Source organism: Thunnus albacares, chromosome 13 (assembly GCF_914725855.1).
Source record: "Thunnus albacares chromosome 13, fThuAlb1.1, whole genome shotgun sequence".
NCBI lineage: Eukaryota > Metazoa > Chordata > Actinopteri > Scombriformes > Scombridae > Thunnus > Thunnus albacares.
This window is the reverse complement of record NC_058118.1, coordinates 16,228,685-16,248,726: the sequence shown is the minus strand read 5'-3', so window position 1 is coordinate 16,248,726 and position 20,042 is coordinate 16,228,685. Positions and strand designations below refer to the sequence as shown.

The 20,042-nt window shown below is 39.9% G+C and overlaps 1 protein-coding gene across 1 annotated transcript in view; it reads left to right on the top strand.

Annotated features, from left to right (window-relative positions):
• LOC122996057 (reticulon-4 receptor-like 1) overlaps positions 1-7,693 on the top strand; it is a 93,365-nt gene extending 85,672 nt beyond the window's left edge. The window contains exons 2-3 of the mRNA XM_044371582.1: positions 2,304-2,758; positions 4,035-7,693. Of these exons, the coding sequence (XP_044227517.1) occupies positions 2,304-2,758; positions 4,035-4,934 (1,355 nt within the window). The 3' untranslated portion in view covers positions 4,935-7,693. The remainder of the gene's footprint in view (positions 1-2,303; positions 2,759-4,034) is intronic.
• Positions 7,694-20,042: the final 12,349 nt, after the last annotated feature.

The following is a 20,042-nucleotide window of genomic DNA, read 5'->3' as shown; positions in this document are numbered from 1 at the left end:
GAAAGAGATGACAGGAGGAGGATTGGGGGGAGGGTGAATTAAGAGGAAATATGTGTTAAAATGTATAAAAATAATATATTTCACGCAGTATAAGTATGATACACCTGCAATAATTAATAAATGATCTAATAATTTTTAAAAATTACTTTGATTTTCTTTTGTTACTAATTCATCATTATCCAGATAAGTAAGTATTTAAAAATAATGAACGATCATTATAATCACTGATGTTTATAATCAGGTTTAGTGTAAGGCTGCAATGAACACTTATTTTTGTCACTGATTAATCTACCAATTATTTTCTCGATTAATTGATAAAAAGTCTATAAAATGTCAGATAAAAGTGAAAAAAGTTGTCAATATTTCCCAAAACCTGGATTCAAAAGTGTTGTTTCATTCAACCAAAAGTCCCAAACTCAAAAGTTTTCAGTTTATTTACAAACATATATTTACATATGACAAACAAGAGCATCAAATATTCACATTTGATGGTGAAATTTTGGCATTTTTGCTGGAAAAATGATTGAAACAATTATTCAGTTATCTAAATAATTGTTGATTATTTTTCTGATGATTGACTAATCTGTAATTGTTTCAGCTCTAGTTTAGTGTTTTAATGTTTAAATTACATAATAAAATTTGAATATTTCATGAATTAATGATAAATTATATTTATTATTATTTACCATTATATAGTAAAAAGATGCATAAAATTAACAAACTATTGAGTAGTTGTTGCTTAACCATTTATATTCATATTTGTTAAATATTCATTCATTCACACAATATTTAAGAGGATTGAAGAGTATTGATTTGGTTTACCAGGACAGAAGATGGGCTGCCATGACAACACCGGTTGTTTCATGTCTTGTTTTTTTGTTGTTGTTTTTTGTTTGTTTTTTATTTTTATGAAAAGGTCAGCCTTGTCAAATATTACAGACACCACTTTCACAATATGTTTCAGATAAAACGTTACGTATATAGAGAGAGACATCCTGACACACACACACACACACACATATTGCATTACCTGTGTGTACATGGTTACACAACAGCTATACAGACACCACATGTACCACATGGGATAATACTGCTCTGTCCTCTGCTGACATTTCAGAACACGCTGTTCTTTACAGAGCAGCAGTGTCCTGATCAACCCTGACATCTGTCCGTCACATCTGTCCATGTCACTGACACACACAGAGGTTGGACACATGTAAGCACATATTGTTCATATTGTATTGTATCTATCTCTCACCGTTTGGAAAATCCTCACCGGATCAGCATGTTTCTACCCTCATCTCTTTTTCTTTTTACTCCCTTTTTTTCTCTCCGGCCCCAGAATACATCAAACAATGATCCAAGAAAAAAAAAAAAAAAATCAAATAAATAAATGAGACGAGGGGAATCTGAAAACAAAAAGTAATATCCACTTCACAGGCATGCCGCAGATGATTCCTGCTTCATCCTGCACCGTCTCTCTCTCTCTCTCTCTCTCTCCTTCTATTCCTCTTTCTCTGTTTCCCTTATTGTGGGAATGTATTACAGGTGTGGTGCGTGTTCACTTGTAAGCAGGAGAAACATCGATTTTCTGTCGCCTTTAGAGGATAACCAAAGGATATAACACTGTGCGGTTTGTGATAGGATGCTGTGTGTGTCTGTGTGTGTGTGTGTGTGTCTGTGTGTGTGCCGTATCATCGAGATTGGTCTAAAGGAACACATAAATAAAAATGTGCATTCCTCTGTGACAATCATCTCACCGCACAATAAGAAAAACACAAGACCACACACGCTCTGCATCCAAAAATTGTTGTATACCTGAGCAGTCTTTTTATGTCTTTGTGTGTGTGTGGTGGTGAGGGGGCCTCTTGGTATTTAGAATTTTCAAGATTTTTGCAAAACGTGAAAAAATGGTCCCCTGAGTTTAGATTCGGGGGGGGGGGGGGTTTGACACAGTTTTAGATGAAGACAGCAGTGAAGAGTATAAGCAAAGTTAAGGTTAAGGCTAACCAGTTTGGAATTGATTGAAAAATATGAAAAAGGATGGGCTCACAAAACAATACATGGATGTTTGTGTGCGTACGTGTGTGTAAGAGATTTGTGACAGCGCTTGTAATTTGTCTGCACTGAACCAAGCCTATTGTTGCCCTTGTAAACTGGGAGCAATGAGTGTTTCATTCAAGATGAGTCTGATAACAGAAGCTCTGCTGTATGAATTCAATTAATTCTGCTTGTCTCTGTCTATCCCTCTTTCCCTCCATCTCTTCCTTTCATTTCCATCCCTCTATCCTCTCGTCTCTCAGGTTATGGTGGGGTGGAGTTACTGTTGGTGCTGTGTGGCCTGGATCTCTCTCTGCCTTGCCCTCGCCACTGCATCTGCTACACTTCACCTAGCACCGTCTCCTGCCAAGCCCACAACTTCCATGCCGTGCCCGAGGGCATCCCCGCCCAGAGCGAGCGCGTCTTCCTGCAGAACAACAAGATCCAGCGGCTGCTTCGCGGCCACTTCTCGCCCACCACCACTATGTTGTGGCTTTACTCCAACAACATCTCCTACATACAGCCATCCACCTTCCACGGCTTTGACCGCCTGGAGGAGCTTGACCTCGGGGACAACAAGCACCTGAAGGCCATCGCTTCAGATACCTTCCAGGGCCTGGGCCGGCTACATGCCCTGCACCTATATCACTGTGGCCTGATCAGCCTGCCTCCAGGGATCTTTGCAGGTCTCCATAATCTCCAGTATCTCTACCTACAGGTAAATGGATAACAGCCTTCTTTTATCTCTTCTGTGTATTGCATCTGCAGCCACAATCGCATTACAGTGTAATCTGTCTATCATCCTGGCTCAGCACTTACTGTTTATGAATTGGATGCTGATCAAATGCTAGCTGTTATCCTGAGTGCAGCTTCCCTCACATATAGTGCACTAAGGTAACCTACAGTATGGCTTCTGTGGTCAGCCACTGTAGGTAAACAGTATAGGGATCCAGGATTGAGGATGCAGTTTCATTAATTACATGGTGGTTCATGACAAGAAAAGCTTCTAAGCTTCTGAAAAGGTTCTCATATGCATATTATTGATGGGAAATCAATTGATATTGACACTGTGAGTGAGAGGGGTAAAGGTTACAGCTTGAATGTTTGACAGCATTCTTACGTCATCTATAACAGTTTGTTACAGCAGCTTGTCAAGCATACAGAAAACTACACCCACAGTAGTTGTGAGAAGATCACCCTCAATCACTAGCCTTTCCTTTTCCTTTAACAGAGTCACGACTTCTCAAATGTATCACTCAAAAGGGTAAAAAAAAAAAATCATTTTCTCTCTCCCCTCTTACACTGCTCACCACTTTTTCTAGCCACTGCACTCTGGAAGCTGTACAGATCTCTGACCATCCGACCGTCTTGCATCAAAAAATAAAGCAGACTTTGAACTCCCTGCAGAGTCCAGCGATATCCTGCACTTGCACTGTCCTTTGATTATGTCTTCTGTGAAAAAAAAAAAAAAACTATGATTTGTGTTGATGTTGTAAAATATGTGTGCTTTTTCTGTTATGATGTTATTGGTTTATTGTGTGTAGGGCTGCAACTAATGATTTTCAGTATCGATTAATCTGCTGATTATTTTCTCAATTAATCGTTTTGTTTATAGAATGTCACTAAATAGTGAAAATGGCCATTATAATTTCCCAGAGTCAAATTTTACATCTTTAGATGTCTTATTGTATCTGAATAACAGTATAAACCCAAAGATATTTATAAAAGCAACAATTATTCGATGATCAAAACAATTATTGTTGATCGACTAATCGCTTCAGCTCTACCTGTGTGATGCTGAAACCTAGCTAAAAGCTACACTATGGTATGCCACTGTTGAAATCAATGTCACAAAATCAAGAAGAATGTTTTCCTGATATTAATCAATGACAAGATAGTATATGTGTACTAAATTACACATAAAGTAATGATAGATATTGACCACATTTTAAACTTCTTATTTTACCTTTTCTCCTTCCCCTACACTCTGGCAGGACAACCAGTTAGAGTTCCTGGAGGACGACCTGTTCATTGACCTGCTGAACCTCAGTCATCTCTTCCTGCATGGCAACCGACTGTGGAGCCTTCGCCAGAACACTTTTCGTGGTCTGGGGGTCTTAGACCGCCTGCTTCTCCACCAGAACCGAATCCAGTGGATTGACCGCCAGGCTTTCCATGACCTGCGGCGCCTCACCACCCTGTACCTGTTCAATAACTCCCTGACTGAGCTATCTGGCGCCAGCCTCACCCTGCTGTCGGCTCTGGAGTACCTTCGACTTAATGACAACCCCTGGGAGTGTGACTGCAAGGCCCTGTCACTTTGGGATTGGCTGCGGAGGTTCAGAGGCTCCACCTCTTCACTAATATGTGTTTCACCACCAGAGCTGGCGGGGAAGGACCTCAAAGCAGTGAAGAAAGAGGAGCTTCCCAGTTGCTTATCAGGTGAGGGTCATGCACGAGGTGCCCCAGGTGAGGAGACGGATCACGGGGAGTCTTTAAACCACCTGAATCGCCACCGAAGCCATCACAACCACCATCAGCGGCCGTACTTGCCCCACGGGGATCAGTACAACTTGCCCTCCCCCTCACCCCTGCCGCGGCCACCCAAAGGAGGCCGCAGAAACTGTACCCGCCGGGGCCGCAAGGCAAAAGGGGGGCTCAATGAGGTGCAGGTACTACGGGAGGGGGGTGAGAAAGACTATTCTCCAGATGGAGGTAAATATGACCTGTCTGTGACTTCAAGACGGAAGAACAAGTGCATCCCTAGAACTTCGGTCGGCCCACCGAGTGGGGTCCAGAGAGCTAATAATAAAGCAGGGTCACGCTTTGCAGATTCTATTTTCTGCTTCGCATCAGCTCTGCTGCTGTCACTCATCTCTGTGATCCTACGCTGATCCAGGAAATGGACACTTTTGTGCTGGTGATGCAACCTTATGATTCATTCTTCTGAACCACCCTGCCCTGGCTCTTTAAATGAGGCGTGTGTGCATAACTGTTTGTGTACATGACTGTATAAAGAAAATTATCAAATATCTACTGTCCAATTATCCCTTCGGTATTAAGGCAGGGATGTTTATGAGTCATACTGAAAACACGGAAGTCAGGGAAAACAATTTAGCCCATTGCTTTGATGATGTCACCAAGGGGAACAACAGGAATTTTTTTTTCTCTGTGGCATCAATTGCTTTATGGAATTTATGTTCTCTTAAAAACTGTACAGCCACATAAAATAACAAGCCAATGATTCTTTCAAATAATGGCGAGAAGAACAATAAGGTTCAAAACAGTTCAAGGCTCAGTCTCTATGTTTAGCCCTCTTGACACAACAGCGCACCCTCCATCTGTCACTCACGCTGAGACAAAGACAGTCATTCATTACTGTCATACTGCTCACTCTACAGCACCGTAAGGTCCAAAAACAAAATACTGTGGCAGTAAAATGAGTCACTGTGAAGAGTTTTAGCAGTAATAACTGTAATCACTATATATTGACGACTAAAGTGGTTTTACTCGCATGTCTCACAGCAGGGTGAAGCCACTTTAATGCACATCTGTATCCTTGGCTTTCAGTCTAAACTCAACACCACTGGAGTTGTGAAACATCAATATAACTGACAATATTTCTAGCCATGTTAAAAGGTGTCCATTTCCCTTCCTCTTGCATCCCAACAACTTAAAAGCCATCCGAAATTAACCTAATCATTATGAAAGCCAACTGGTCACAGTAAGTTTAAATGAGTGAGTGAGTGAGTGATTGAGTGAGTGAGTGAGTGAGCGAGCGATTACTGTGTTACTGTTTGTATGAGTGCGTGTCCACTAAAGAAATCACTAAAGCCATGCGAGTAGAAAGAAGCTAGATTGCAAGAGTGCCTAATGAGAGCCAGTAGCCAATGAGGACAAACTACGGAGGGAGGAGATGGTTTCATTTGCTCTTCAACCTCACTGATTACAAAACAAGAGGCCTCAACGAGCCTGAGAGGTCAACACGAGCAGGCCAAGGAAAGGCTGAGGCCTGAACCTGGCTCACAAAACTTCTGATTCCCAGGAACTGTTATGCACTTTCCTCTGTAATACTGAGGAGGTTAATTAATCCTTCACACAGAGATGATTCAATCCAAATAGTCAAAGGATGTTTTCTTATGCTGGAAAAATCAGCCCTTCAATCAGTGATGACCAACCACAACACTGCAATACATGCCTGGCAATGGTCTTATCAATCGCTGAAGACGGAAAACAAAAGCAGTTCAGAATATGTGAGGACTAAGAAACTGCTTCAGAATTCCTCTCTCGTCCTCTCTGGTGTGTTCAGTGCTTTCCCAAACAGATGGACTTCTGTGAAGCCCTGATTGGACAGTTGGATACTAATGCTGCTACGTCTGAGGAGAGCAATTCCTGGAACCCCTTTCTGTGGCTCTGGATTCTTCTTCAGGAAATAAAAGGACAGAGAGAACTGTGGGACACGGCGCCCTGTATGAACTGGAGCGGTTGAAGCACACACACACACACACACACACACACACACACACACACACACACAACCCCTAACAAAGCCCGATCAATCCCCTTCTCAGCCTTCCTGTCCTCCTGCAAAGTACTAACCGCTGTCAGTCCAGGGCTTTCAAATGCCAGAGCAGGGCACCACAGATGCTGTCCAGGCTTTGACTTTAGACCTTTCAGAGTCATTAACCCAAAGTCTAAAGTGCTCGATTACAATAGGTGAAACCTGTACAGACACACACGGGCCATCCGGGTACCTTTACTAGCCAGTAATGCTAGACTAAGACTCTTCATTTCTTATAGCATTACAGAGATATAAATACTATTTTAGAAAGGAGCTGCCCTTGTATGCAAAGGTAGCTAAACAGCTAAAATCATGACATGCTGACAAAAGCACAAAAAAATGATTAGGTTTGGTTTGCTGGCAACTTAAAAACACATGATTTGGATGAGCAGGGGCCACATTTGTATCCTGCTTGTGTGTGTTTCCCTCTGAGCCCGGCCTTCTCCGTGTCTATCTATCTAAATGTTGGGGACGAACAGAGGCCTGTCACTGGTGTCATTCTCCTGACATGTAGGATTAGTAGACCCCTACTGGTGAACTTGTTTGTGCTGCTGTGAACCCAGAGGTGATGTAAATTGTGTCTGTTTATTCCCATGAGGATGACTTTTGTATGAAAAAAAAAAAAAAAAAGAAAAGAAAAAAAGAGAAACTGACTCTCTGTTGTGTCTCACAGGTTCCCTGAAAAAATTAAAAGGGAGCTAGGGGCTGGAACTTTATTTTTTATTTAACATGATTATTATGATTATTTCTTTTTTTTTCTTCATTTGTCGTTTTTTTGTTTTGCTGACTCATTCAAGATAAACGGTACACTGCACTGCTCCTCTTTTCTTTTCTATCCTTCTACTCATTCCTCTGTCTTTGCCCTCCCTTCCTCCCTCTCTGTCCGTCTGCTCTCTCTCGTCCTCCCTTTCCACCTTCTCCACTCCTTCCTCTTACACCCTCGTTGCTCCCTCCCTCCCCTCTATCTCCTTATTCTTTTCCTCTCCTCTCTTTCTTTGTGCAACCCAAATGTTTTGTATGTGGTTATCAAACAATGCCAGACTCAAAAGCTGTTTATAAATAACATTAAACAGAAAGTGTCCTCAAACGGCTGAGGTGGTCTGTGTTTGTATGCCTCCCTTTTGTTAGTGCGTATGCACATCCGTCTGTGCGTGTGTGTGGCTAATAGACAGACTTCCAAAATGAGCCCTGAGGCTGAATGATAAGGCAATGAAAGGAAAGAAAAATGGTTAAAAAGTGAAAAAGGTAATAAGTACGCACATTCATCTGCTGCTGGGAAGAGAAACCCAACCACTTTTAAACAGGATACATTTTAGCCTCCTTCATGTCCTAGTTTCACTCACACACTCAGCAGCCTGGTATAAAATATGCATCAGAATGACTGTAAGCACATGCACACACATGCAAAAACTCACTAATACACACATATACACACACCTGTCGAGCTGCATTAGCAGCATGGGGGAGCGAGCGAGGTGTCTTGTGTCAGGTCAAGGTGAGGTTGAATAGAGCACAAGCATGTGCAACGTCTACTTTGATTGTTTTGCATGGTGTTCATATTTATGCATGTGTGTTTGCGTGTAGTGCTGAATCGCTCTATGTGTGTGTGTGTGTGTGTGTGTGTGTGTGATTGTGTGTGTGCGCGCGCGTGTCCACTGGTGTTTCCAAGTATGCCCACTGTCACGGCAGATCCAGCCTGACAGCCGGCAAGGGCAGGGGAAGAGGTAAGCCTCTGAGAGAAAGTATCACTGCTCTGTTTGTAAAACAAAGCTGACAATTGGGGGGGAGAAAGAGAGAGAGAGACAGAGAGAGACAGAGAGAGAGAGAGAGAGAGATAGAGAGAGGATGAGTAAGGCACAAGGATTTAAAGGCAGAGGGGTATCTGTGAAAGAAATCCATGAAGTAGTTATCAGCACCAAACAGACCAGCAGCCAGGGGAGAGGAAGTGGGGATAATATGGGTGGCTGCAGCATCTCTCCAAATGGATACACTGCTCTGAGTTGTGTTTGGTTTGTCGCTGCATGTGTCCCAAATGAAGCTTGTATACAAGTGTTCATCCATGTAGAGGCGTGATGAAGAGCAGCGTTTAAATTAGAGCGCAGAGCCTCTGTCTCAATGAGTTCAAGGCAGTTTATGAAATATGAATCCGCTTCTAAAACTCAGGTCACATGGGTAAAGACACATTAATTATAAACAGGGACTCAGTGTTATCTTATATTTAAGAACAGTAAAGAATGACCGATGAGGGAGAAAGATGAATGAATGAAAGGAACAAACAAAAGGTGCAAAGTAATGAGGAAAGGAAAAGTTAAAAAGATGGAGGAAGATGGTAGAAAGGTAGTAGATTAGGGAGAAAGGTTAGAACGAAGGAAGAAAAACAATAGGATGGTGACAGATATGAGGAATAAAATAAAAGAGTACTCAAGGAGCTAAGGAACAAGAAAGGGGAATAGAGAGACAGAAGGGAAGGATGAAGAGAACTAAGAAACAAGACAAGTATGATAAATGACAGAAGGAAAGAGGGATGAAGTCCCTGCATGGAAGGCAAAAAGAAAAGGAAATTAAAAGATATAAAGATGCTGTTGAGGACAATTTTAACAAAGTTTTGGAGAGAGGAAATTAAGAAAGAGAACAAGGTAGTGAGGAAAGAGTTGTGGAGAAAGTGACGCGCAGGGAAAGAAAGAAATCATCCATAGAGACGTGTGTATACAGGCTTCATGATCAAACAGAAGAACAGCTCATCCACTAGTTCAGTCCCTAAGCTGAGGATCTGAAATAGCCGCATGTGAATATTTATATATGCCTATGTTCCCTTCCAAAGGCAAAGAGGCCAGGCAAAATTGATTTCTCCGTGTGAATCCCCGAAGAGTTGAGACTCAGCAAAAGAAAAGCTGAAAAGAGCAAAGGAGAGTGAAAAGAAAGAAATAAAAGCAGCGCCAGAAAGAACATTGGGAGATTTTGTGAAACAAGCGGAAAACTAAGAAATGGGAGACACCTTCGGTGAAATGTAAATCCACCAAACTGATACATGCAACTTTTGTCTCGCATCCACTTTCCTGAGTAGAATATTCCCAACACATGATTTGACTTTCGTTCCCATCGCCATCCAAGCGCATGGCATCCATCACGCACCAGCTCACACGCCTTACTGTAAGCACCATTAAACATCAGCCTTCCTTTTTGCTGCCGTAACCTCATCAGGCTGCATTACACTCATTATAGGCAGATATCTGATTCTAATTAGGACAAGGGTCAAAGTGTGGAACTGTAATGGAGCCAAAGGGGACGTGCAGCCATGAAACCACAAGCGTATAGTGAGATCTGACTTGATCTGTCGGAAAAATTTAAAGCCCTTCGATTTCAAGTCAAAACTTTCATCGCATTCCTTCCCAATTTTACATTTGTTAATGGCCCCTCTTACTCCATCTTAGTCTAAACCGGCCATGCTGAGTAGTTCCTTTATTCAGTACAAATTATTGTCAATTGTCAAATCCAAATATCACAGTTTTAAAAAGGGCAACGAAAGTGCATGTACATACAACGGAGAACAGTCAGCCACAGTTGGAGACATTTTCAACCTTTAAGCAGCCGAGTCTTACACAAGGAAATCCAAGAAATGACATTTGACTGCACGGCTGACATCTTCATAATCTGTTGTGTGCGCATGCTGAATCAAACACGTGTTTTCATCAGTTATAGAGTCTTGCTGCAGATTTATTAAATGTTTCATCATCCTGGATTAATGTTTTAAATAAGTGAGATCTGCGTTGTCTTAGAGACAATATTTGTGTTTCTAACTACATTATTAATGTTCCTTCAACTAAACAATCTTGAAACAGATGTCTGAATTTATTCAAACACAGACATCTGAAAGGAAGTGACAGCACTCAGACATTCTTACTGTCACCATGCTGGCTCTCATTTGAGAGCTGAATACTGCTGACAAACCAAGGCTAAACAGAGGTGGAGTTTGGAAAGTATTTGTAATGGTAAATAATAAATAATGTAGAGAATGGACAAAAATGTACTAAAGATACCATTAAAAAAGTATAAATGGTTGTAAATTGTGTGAACTTCTTTTGGCTCATATAATGGAGGCTGCTGCACGTGAACATCCAGTTAAATATCACAGCAAAGGTGTTTTCAGTTGTTCTGGCTGATGAGGGCTCTACAGAAATGCTTGACTGACACCAGTAAAACTTCAGTGACCTGAGTAGACGACCCAGTTCAATATCGGTGTGTGAAAAGTGAAATGAGTATCACCCTATCAACATGAGCTACTCGCCACAGTGCTAGTTTGCTACTCAGCGTGATGCCATATACTCCAAGCTCCTCCCACTAAAAAAAACTTCCCTGGGAAGCATGAAAACGACTTTTTCATTTTTCTTCCTACTTTTATCCAAAAAGAGAGTTGGGAACATCACCCACAGCTCCCCTGCTAATGGGGTCCTATCTATTATTTCTGAGTGCTCCACTGTGCTGGGTGATTTAAAACATTCCTAGAGGAGACAGCATCTCACTTTAACTTCTCTACCTGTCATCTAGACGTTGTCCCAATTAAGTTGGGGCTCCCAAGCCAGTGCGGAAGTACCTTGAAGTACAATGCTGCTAGATGCTGGTTCCAAAGAAAAAAAAAATCCCTGGCTCCAAGTTTAAAAAGTGTCAACTTTTCTCTAAAATTACTAACTCAATCATTCTTTCCCAGTATTCCCAGTAAGGTAGCATTAGCTTTGGACTGAGTTAGTGGGGCGTGTTTCCAGAGCTTGAAAGGCAACATCCCACACTCCTTATTTGGAAGATCCTGCTTCCAAACAGAAAAGATGAGTGACACCTCGCTACGTCCATTTTTATATACAGTCTATGGCAGTGATTCATTCTCTGTTAGTTTTTGTTCACAGCATTTAAGATCCAAGTTTCAAGGTTCAAGAAACTTCACAGACCTCTTTGCACAGCTCAATCAAAGACAAAGGTAGGAAAACATAACAATAACAAAGTATACAGGTAATGAATGCCGACATCAAAACTGTTAAACGGCAAGTTTAGGGGTGAATATTTGTATAGATTATATATTTATTGAATATATGAAACTCAACTGGGGCATAAAAACAGAAGGCTGCCTCATCTCTACTTTTATGGGATGCATAAGGAATATTTAAAATAAAAGCAGTGGAGGACCTTAGTGATCTGGCGGGAACATAAAATGAAAGAAGGTCAGGTCAGTGCAGTGTCTTAAGCAGTGGGCTAATGTGATCCATCTTTGTTTTAGTCAAGACTTTGGCCGCAGTATTCTGAACTAGCTGTAGTTTTCTTATAGACTTTTTAGGTAATCCCATAGACTGTATAAAAATAATGGACGTAGCCACCTTGACGTCACCCATTGGTTTGTGGACTCCCATTTTGAAGCCTCAAGTTTGGCATTTTGACTGTCACCACCTTGTTTTTTGGAGCCAGAAGTGATGAGAAATGACCATATTTAGATGAGGGTGTGGAGGTGGGGAGGAGCTTCCCAGGGTCCAACTACAGCACCCCACACACCACCATGGTACTGACTTGTAAATCACAAGGTAGCCACACCTTGAAGCATACCCTTCTTTATCATCTGTTTTACTCTAAATGGGACCATAATTTACAAAATGAACATCATGCTGTACTGAGGAAAATTTGAAACTAATGATTGAGATCATAAACCCATTAGGAAACAGTTTACTGAGGTAATCAATCAAGTGAGAAGAAGGGTCATTTTCTAATAGGCTTCTATACAAATGGACTTCTTTTTGGAGCTAGTGGAGTCGCCCCCTGATGGCCATTAGAGAGAATGGAGGTTTAAGGCATTTAATGCATTGGCTTCACTTTCAGACGCGGTGGTACCTGCTTGGGTAATCCACTAAAAAGGGAATTACAATAGTCTAAACGGCTAGTAATAAAAGTCTGACTGTGCATTTCAGCATCTCTCTGAATTTAAAAAAGAGGTCTGACTGGCAATATTTCGTAGATGAAAAAAGAATGTTAAAATGAAAATAAAATTAAGAATTAAAATTTAAAACTGAGTCCAAAATCACTCCCAAGTTTGTGACTGCTTTTCTCTTGCAGCTTTGGGTCCTATTAAAAGAATTTCGTTTTTTTCTCATTTAATTTTAAAAAGTTTTTACCCATCCAGTGAGACAGTCAAGAGAGAGCATGCAGTGCATTGGTGTCATTTGGTGATACACAGATGTACAATTGTCTATCATCAACATAAAAACGGTAATTGACATGGTGATGGTTAATAATGTTTCCAAGTGGGAGCATATATAACAAAATCAAAATTGGGCCAAGAATGCTTCCCTGAGGAATACCATATTCAATACCATGAGTCTCTAATACATAAGCACCCAGGCTGACAAAAACTGTCTACCAGTTAAATAAGACTGAAACCAAACTAAAACATGGTCAGAGAGACCCACCCAATTCTCAGGTCTGTCAATTAAAATTTTGTGGTCGATTGTATCGAATGCTGCGCTGAGGTCTAAGAGAAGAAGGACAGCCATGTTCTTTGCATCCACAATAATTCTCAGGCCATTTACTACTTTCAGTAGGGCTGTCTCTGTACTGTTATTTGCTTGATAACCAGATTGGAGTTTTTCCTAAAATGCTGCTGTTGATATGTGGAGTGGAGCAGGTGTAAGCAAAGTAAAACTGAACTGAACAAACAGAGCAGAGGATCCAACAAAACTGAACTGAAAACCATGACTTAAATACAAACTGAACTGATGAAACAACAAGGAACAGGTGGCAAGACACAAGGGCAGGCTGGGGAAGACACAGGAAGCAGGGCAGAGCTAACGAGACTGATGCAGGGCAGAGGGGTGTACTACGAAGCAAGATTAGTGGGTTAGCGAGGTATGTTGCGCTTTAGGCGCAACATACCTTTTTCAATGACACAAAGGTAGCTCTCTTTTAACCTGGCTAGATCACCATGGTAACTGATGCTGCAAACTTAATCTGGTCCAGAGCAGGTTACGTTCCAAGTTTCGGCTTAAATCAGCTAAAAGTGCAGCCCTTTCACAAACTACCTGATTTGCTGCCAAGTCCGTTTAACATTGCTGATAGTCTATTGGTATTTATCACAGATCATATTCAATCTATACATTTAATTTCACATTGATTTGGCCAAAAACTAAAGTGATTTCCATGTATCCTTCATTATGGGACAGAGTCAGACCTAAATGCACTTCTTGACTATAATGTTTAAATCTGCTGCATTAAGTTTAAAGTTTAAGAACTCCAAATGTTGGAGGCATTGAGAGAGCACTGAGTGGTAAAATAAATATATATACTTACAAATTTACACAATCAGCAATTTTCTACCATCATTCCTCTCTCATCTTATTTGCAGCAACAGTGTTGATTTTTGCTGTGATAATGTCATATATTCTTCATAGCTCTCCGTTATAATGACCTGTTCCTCCTGACTGAAGTATGCAGCATGCAATCGGTCCATTTAGTGTGGAAGAAAAGTCAAATGATGCACCAAATGCCCCCTTTATGAGAACACGCACAGAGCCCGAAGCAGAACGCCTGGGTTAACAAAGAAAGTTGATAACCACCGTCGTGACAACACTTATCTCTGATTGCAAGTTTAGGGTTTGTCAAGCCAGCTCACACAAAGAAAGCCTGGTTATATTAAACTTGCTTCATATTACACCCCTCAGGTGTGGAAGGAAGTGTGGAGAGAAAAGCAGGCTGGACACGAGGAAAAACTCAGGGAAAACAGAAACAAAACAGAAAACCAAAAACACGATCCGCTTATATATCCAATAAGCCCATCTGCTTTGCATCACTGATGTTTTGCTGAATGACAATAAAAGGATCTTGAATCTACATGAATAAACTTAAATACACAAGTACACTATAACCTGCAAATTCTTTTTTACAACTTCATAATGATGCTGTTTTTCTCATATGGCACACAGAGGCTGTAAATGTAAATTATTCAAATCTACAAAAACAAATGTTAACAAACTTGTTTTTTCATGTGTTGGGGATAAGTTACAGAGAGTCCAGCCATTGCAAAAACACCTGTCAGTCTCTAGATAAGAATGTCTGCTAAATGCCCTGAATGTAAATACAGAGGATATGTGAAATGAAGTGCATGGTGTATAAATTACTGCATCTTAAACGTCTAACTAGGTGTGTCAAACTCCTCAGTCACATTTTACAACTAGTGTGAAAGTAAACTTTAATTTCAACTTCAAGGGCCTAACCCCACTCAGTCTAGATCAATAAACAGGGAAAAAGTCTGAGGGCATCTGGTGGAGGGATACAGTGCCAGACTGGGTAAGAACCATGAACAAGTAGTTGATTAAAAACAATTTTCTCTAAAAGTTTACCAAGGAAAGGTAGATTAGAAATGGGTCTGTAATTGTTTAGCTCTGAGTAATCTAGATTGGATTTCTTGAGGAGAGGTTTCACCACTGAAGTCTTGAAAGCTGTGGGGAAGATGCCCAGATTAAAAGCGGAGTTTATTATATTTGTCGTTACTTGGGAGAGGCTTTGGAAATAGGATTTAAACAGCTTGGTTGGGATGCGGTCTAGAACACAAGTGGAAGACTTCATCCTGCTAATCACTTTACAGATGGCATCTTCTTACATCATATCAAAGGACGATAAAATAGATGGAGGCCCATGGGCACGGAGATCCCAGGAAGTGTCCGTATTTACAGTGCTGGCTCTAATAGAACTATTTTTTCTTTACAAAATGAAGCAAATTCGTTGCATTTAAGAGTTGGGTTTTTATGAAAACTGAGAGCACGAGAGAGTAAGACTGTCAATTGTGGAAAAAGGCACTTTGGGATTATTTTGGTTGTCTGAAATAATCTTTGAGAAATGGGCTTGTCTCTCTTTCCTGGCTGCATTATTGTACTGTAGATTATAACTGGATCTTTAAAAATATCAGTTTGAACATGTAGTTTGCTTTCTCTACATTGTCTCTGAGCTTTTTGACAATTTTTCAGCTGACAAATTGCAGCAGTTTTCCATGGTGATTTGCAAATTAATTGATTTTTTTTATTTGTGCAGGAGCAACTGTATCTAATGAGAATCTTAATTTATCATTAAAATCATCAACAAGGTCATCGACTAAGCCAGTGGTGGATGGAGGAAAGGTATTCACCAGATTTGAAAATTTGTAAATAATAAATTTAATGTTACGCCTCACAACAACAGTCTCTGGGAAGTCATTCAATGTAGAAAGAGTGATGTTAAAAACGATCAGAAACAGGGACTTTGGCAATGGATAAAATATCAACATCAACATCAGCCCTAGTAATAACCAAGTCCAGTGTATTTCCATGAATGTGGGTGGCAATCTTTACATGCTGAACAAGACTGAGACAAGCAACAAGATCCAAGAAATCCAAAGCCCTCGAATCAGTGTAGTTGTTGACATGAAAATTAAAATCATCAAGTAAAATGATTTTATCATGACTGGTAAGAACAATGAAGATAAAATCATAAAACTCAGATAAGAAGTTGCTGTCATGTTTTGGGGACTGATAGACAGTCACAGTAAGTACAGGCTGATGTGCTTTGATAATCATTGCTAAGTATTCAAATTTTAGAAAACTGCCAAAAGAACATCAAGTGCAGGTAAAACTACCAGAGAAAATAGTGGCGATCCCACCCCCTTTTATTTTGTCTACTGGAGCATAAAAATGGGAAATTAGGAGGAGAAGACTAACAAAGTAACTGAAGCAGTTGAAGTAAGCCAGGCTTCAGTTCAAAATAAAAAGCTAAGACCATGTTCAGAAATAAAATCATTAATGCCTTACTAAAGAGCGATCTAATATTCAAAAGTGCTAACTTTATCGGATCAGGTCTGGGCCTCACTGACACTGACTGATTTTCAATTTTCACTAGGTAGTATGTGTTTCTGCCATAATGAGGGATTGGAGGGACCTTAATGCGCTAGACTAAGCTTTTGTGGTATTTCTTTGTGTTATAGGTACAGCAGGAACAGGCGGGTATTTTTATGTATTGATATTGCAAAATGACTGAAGTACGACTAATTCCTACATGATGTGGATGTCAGTCTTTTGACGGTTTACAGGACTTCAGTGTGAGTTCAATATTGCAGGCCATATAGTTGTTTACCTTCTCTGTTGGGATGAAGTCCATCCCATGCAAAATGATCAGGTCACCTCCAGAAAACAGGGAAGTTATCCACAAAAGGAATTCCCATTGCATGGCACAGTCCTTTAAGCCAGATATGAAACAGTAAATTTGACTAATCCACATTCAAATTCCAACTGGATTTGTTTTAGAACTGCCATGTGAGAGAGCAATTTTGTTCATTTAAAGTTTTTGGCGACAATTATAGCTGTCAAACTTCTTTCTTTTTTTTTTTTTTTTACTTAAAGAACAGCTGTGTAGCAAGATAATAAAAAACAAATACATTTTGCCAGAAAAGCTATTCATCTGGAGATAAGTTAAAAGGTGTATTTTTGAGACGAGCTAATTGATCACATGGACAGAAATGTTATTTTACCATAAAGCTGTATGAAATGAAACAGAAAGGCATCCATAAGTTTGTGTGACTGTGGACAGGTACAGTAGAACAATTAGAGCAATATCTTATTCAAACTGGTGCTTAACACATTAGACAGACATGGACACACATTGGTATCATACATGCAACACACAATACACTTTCAGACAACTCACACAGAAAAGATGCATTATGTAAATACAGAATATGTAATATGTACTGAGTTTATATTTAGTGTCTACGCTCTGACCTTGTCACCACCATCTAAACCCAGCAATTCACGTAACATACAGCAGCAGGCTAACACACGTCCGCTATGCAGCACATACAGTAAGTAATTATTCACTTACTTATTTTATTTATTTTTTATTTATTTATTTGCACAGTAAAACAAAGCAGCAGCACAACACAACAGCAAAAAAGAAGAGGCAAATTGCACAGGTGAGATTTAAAAACATCCCTAGAGGTTTATGGAAGGTATCTCACCTCAATATACATTATAAGCAAATACAAAAGTCATGTAATCCACAAAAATAAGCAAACAAGTAGCCATAGGATCAAAAAGCAAATGTGAAGTAGGCAGCATAAATCAAGCAAAGACATAAAATAAATGTGTGTTTTGGCGTATGTGTGAGTGTGTGTGTATACATGAGAGTGAGAGCATGCATACGAGTGTGCACGCATGCGCACTGAAGCACACTTGTGTTATGTCAAGTCCTTACAAAAGAGAGAGGGAGGCTAATTATAGTCAGATATGATCAGTTCAAATAGTTAAGTTTGGTTCATCAGATGTTTGAAATTCTTGAGGGAAGTAGACTGAAATGCAATTTGAATACTTTCTATAGCTGAGCCCCCCTATATCTAATAGTCCATGAGAATATTAAACATTACATAGCTCGCATCAGGATCATTTTTTTCTTACGAAATGTGCTGTTGATAAGCAGCAGATCAAAATAAACTTGAGGTTAAGAATGAGTGCCGGAAAACAGGAGCAATGAAGATGTAATTATGTCATGACGAGTAGTAGAGCTGATTATGAAGTGTGTGGAAAAAATGTTATAAAAGTGTGTGACCAAAAAACATCTAGAGTTTCCCATGAAGCCAAGACAACATTCATCTTTACATCCCCAAAGCCAATACATACACACACACACACACACATATATATATATATATATATATATAGTAAAGACCCAAGGTTGTAATAAGCCAAACAACGGCAATTACCTATTTTGCAAAATATGTTGCAAAACCAATTTAGTCCAGAACACACATAATAATCAAATGTCAAATTCATGACTAGTAAATGAACTGCATGAAAGCATTATAGTGCACACACCAGTCACTAATAATATTGAAATTAAAATAAGTACAGCCACAACAAGAAAGTAATCCATAATGAATACCAATGCAAATAATACAAGAATGGTAGCAGAATGAGCAGAAACTAGCAGCAAGCAGAGACACCAAGTTACCACCTACAACAAATCAACACCAGTATTGATATTTGATATTTTTTTAACATAAACACATGTCATGAACAATTGTGAAAGGGTCCCTTAAATTTTCTTATTAATGAATTGTGACTAAGACCAGCACAAAGGCGTACTTGTTATTAAACTTGTCAGTACTCTCTGGTGGACAAAGTATGTAATGACAACACTGTTTCTAAATAACCTCAATTAAATCTTGGTATCTCTATATCATCACCCAAACACAGCTCTGCTACAACAATAAAATTGCCAGCAGCGTTGGCAACCATATTGTCAAGCACACAAACACAAACTGTACTGAACAGAATTGCATGTTAGCATAAAGCAGAAGATATTTACCTTTTTAAACTAAAGCAGGGATCCCCAGGACCTCAGCAGAGAGCAAACACTTTGGGAATAATCTCTGAACTGGTGACAGACAGACTGCAGAACAGGAAACTTTCATCTTGAGGCTGAAGCACTAGTGCCAAGAGCATAGACTGTATAAAATAATGGACGTGGCCACCGTTACGCCACCCACTGGTTTGTGAACTTGCATTTTGTAGCTTCAGTGTGGCATTTTGATTGTCGCCATCTTGGATTTTTGGAGCCAGAAGTGATGACAAGTGACCATATTTGGATGAGATAGTGATACTGACCCTAACGCTAGCTGCTAGCTTGGTTAGCACGGTGCATGTACAGCAGTGGCGGCTGGTGACTCAAAACATTGAGGAGGACAGGAGGAAAACCAACATGGAATCTTACAACAAACCAAATCATACTATATCACTGTCCCCCACCTGATGAAATTGGAGGGGTGGGGGGCAATTGTATATGCCAATAAAACAATTTGCTTTCAAAAACAAAAACCCGAGGGGTGAAAAGGCTGCTTCTTTAAATACATTTAGCATATACATATTGTTTCTAAACATAGAAGTGCTCATTTTAGCCATGGGCTGGTTCAGGATGTGCCATTTTACCAACAAAGTGAAATTCAAATTTATTGTATTGTTCTATTGTTCCATACAACAGATTTATGTTCTCATCAAAAAACAGACAACATATCACATGATTTACATGTGTTTCCTTGGGGTGTCCGATTCAGGAAATCTCACGATTCGATTCGATTTCTTGGGGTCACGATTTGATTCACAATCGATTCGTGATTCAAAACGATTCGATTTGCGATTCGAAATCAGTTCTCGATTCAATACATTCATAGATTTGATTCTAGATTGATGTTTTGAGTTACTCTTTCCATTTGACTGCAGTAGACACTTTTATAGGTCTCAAATAAAAAAGATCACACTGAATCAAATGTAAACATTTGCTACTCAATGTCAACCTGAGTAAGATTTATGTTCCTTTAGTCAATAGGAAACCAAAGCAACCCTGAGACAAAGGGTCAAACGAAGACTTAATACAAAAATAAAAATGATTGCTA